The 2,484-nt window shown below is 46.3% G+C and overlaps 1 protein-coding gene across 1 annotated transcript; it reads right to left on the reverse strand.

Annotated features, from left to right (window-relative positions):
• Positions 1-445: 445 nt before the first annotated feature.
• On the reverse strand, positions 446-1,660 carry LOC143958903 (rho-related GTP-binding protein RhoG-like). The gene has a single exon (XM_077467887.1). The coding sequence runs from the start codon at positions 1,629-1,631 to the stop codon at positions 1,062-1,064; it is 570 nt and encodes a 189-aa protein (XP_077324013.1). The 5' UTR covers positions 1,632-1,660; the 3' UTR covers positions 446-1,061.
• Positions 1,661-2,484: the final 824 nt, after the last annotated feature.

Here is a 2,484-nt window from a genome sequence, read left to right on the forward strand (position 1 = left end):
ACATTGTGGCAAAGTAACAAAGTATATTATCAAGTAATGTTCAGACAAGCAGAGTATAACAACAAGGATTTCCTCATAGCTTATACTATAGTAAGGCTTCACTATAATAACGGAAGTTCTCCTCAATAAATGAGCAGCATAGGCCAACAACACAATGTTACCAATGCCGATAAGGGCTAAGGACACCTGAGGTAAGGAAACTAGGCCTTCTGAAAACAGAAATATGAATATGCTCAAGTCATTTGTGTCATTAAGGTTAGTCTTCTGGCGGCTAAGTTGGGGCCCTTGAGGATGTTGGCGCACTTGTTGAAGGGGGAGAATATCTCTGCAAACAGTGAGTCAGTTCTAAAAACAATGGACTTCTTGGAGCACTGACGAGAGTGGCCAGACAAGACTTAAAGGGGTTGTAAACCCTCGTGCTCTTTCACCCTAATGCAGCCCCCCCATTGTACTCACTTGAGCCCGTTCGTTCCCTCGGCGGAGACGCTCTCTACCTCTCTGCCTGGGGTTCTCGGCTCTTGATTGGATAGATTGATAGCAGTGCAGCCTTTGGCTCCCGCTGTTGTCCATCAAAACCAATTTCCGGCATTCTGTGTCTATGCACGCAAATGCTGGACACGGGAGCACGCCCGCAAGGTAACCCCCAGAGAGAGCGCTTCTCCCAAGGGGTTTACCGATGCGAGGAAGAGCCGAGAGTGCTGCCAGGGGACCCCAGAAGATGAGGTTTGGGGGCCACACTGTGCAAAACAAATGGCACAGTGGAGGTAAGTATAATATGTTTGTTATTTTTTTTAAAACAATTAGGGTTTATAACCCCTTAAACAGTCTGAAATATGACCGGAACAGACAAAACCATTGGAGAGATTGCTGGAGGTCTGAAATATTCACCTCCATCTGGGGCTTCTTTGGTCTAATGGACATTTTACATAAGGAACACATAGAAGAGTCCGAAATCCTTGAGGTCTACGTAGGTTGTGGTTCTTCAGGACAAAGTCTTCTGATCTGAGACCAGCACGAGGAGGTCCCAGTGAGCAGATCGTCATCTTGGAGGCATCTTCTTTTCACAGTAAGACACATGGACTCTTCTTTTTTACTGGGTTGAGAACGGCTCTCACTGACTCTGAGAAAACTTCTTGGATGTCTTCTTGGTTCAGCGCTGAGCACTCCATGTACTTCACTGCGTGAATTTGCTTGGACAAGCTGACCCCTTGTTGGTGGGTGATTGGTAAATGGTTCTTCTCTTGTAACTTTTGGATGACATTCGTGTTGGTTCTTAGATCCTTCTTGGTGCCCACTAAGATGATGGGAATGTTATGACAATGGTGGTGCACTTCAGGATACCAGTTGTGCTTTACACTCTGGTAAGATGGAGGACTGGCAATGGAGAAGCAGATGAGGAAGGCATTGGTCTGGGGGTAAGAAAATGGCCTTATTCGGTCATACTCTTCCTGGCCTTCTGTGTCCCACAGGTTTAGGCTCACAGTTTTTCCATCCACTGTAATGGGGCCAGTGTAGTCATCAAGCACCCTGGGGTAGAACTCCTCAGGGAAGGTATTGGTTTGGTAATGCATTAGAAGACAAGTTTTCCCCACAGCTCCGTCCCCGACTACCACACACTTAATGCTCTGCATGGTCTCCGTTGTCTCCAATCTCAGAAACCTGGGAAAGAAACAAAAAGAATGAAGTCAGCTGTATGAAACTTCAGACAATCTATCACACCATAGATAAGTAGAGCTGCCACCACCGATACGTACAATCACCGTACACATCGATCACCCCAATTCCTGCACCTTCACCCCTTAGATCACCTCAATTCCTGCATCTTCATCCTCAGATCACCCCAATTCCTGTACATTCATATCTCAGATCACCCCAATTCCTGCCCCTTCACCCCTCAGATTACCCCAATTTCTGCCCCTTCACCCCTCAGATCACCCCAATTCCTGCACCTTCACCCCTCAGATCACCCCAATTCCTGCCCCTTCACCCCTCAGATCACCCCAATTCCTGCACCTTCACCCCTCAGATTACCCCAATTCCTGCCCCTTCATCCCTCAGATCACCCCAATTCCTGCACCTTCACCCCCCAGTAGGGATGGGCAAAAAGTTTGGCCAGAGCATAAGTTTGGGCCAAACTTTGGTTGTTCGGATGTTCTGCAGACACCAAGCAATATGCAGTGGTCGGGGAAAATTCGAAAGCCGTCTATGGGACACAAACATGAATAAACAAAGTTCTAATTTTAAAGACTTATATGCAAGTTATTGACATAAAAAGGATTTGAGGACCCGTGTCCTGCCCCAGGGGACATGTATCAATGCAAAAAAAAGTTTTAAAAGCGGAATTTTTTTCGGGAGCAGTGATTTTAATAATGCTTAAAGTGAAACAAAGTGAAATATTCCTTTAAATATCATGCCTGGGGGGTGTCTATAGTATGCCTGTGAAGTGGTGTGCGTTTCCCGTGCTTAGAACAGTCCCTGTACAAA

This window comes from Lithobates pipiens, unplaced genomic scaffold (genome assembly GCF_037356315.1).
Source record: "Lithobates pipiens isolate NorthernLeopardFrog02 unplaced genomic scaffold, aLitPip1_a1.2 Scaffold_63, whole genome shotgun sequence".
Classification (NCBI taxonomy): Eukaryota; Metazoa; Chordata; class Amphibia; order Anura; family Ranidae; genus Lithobates; species Lithobates pipiens.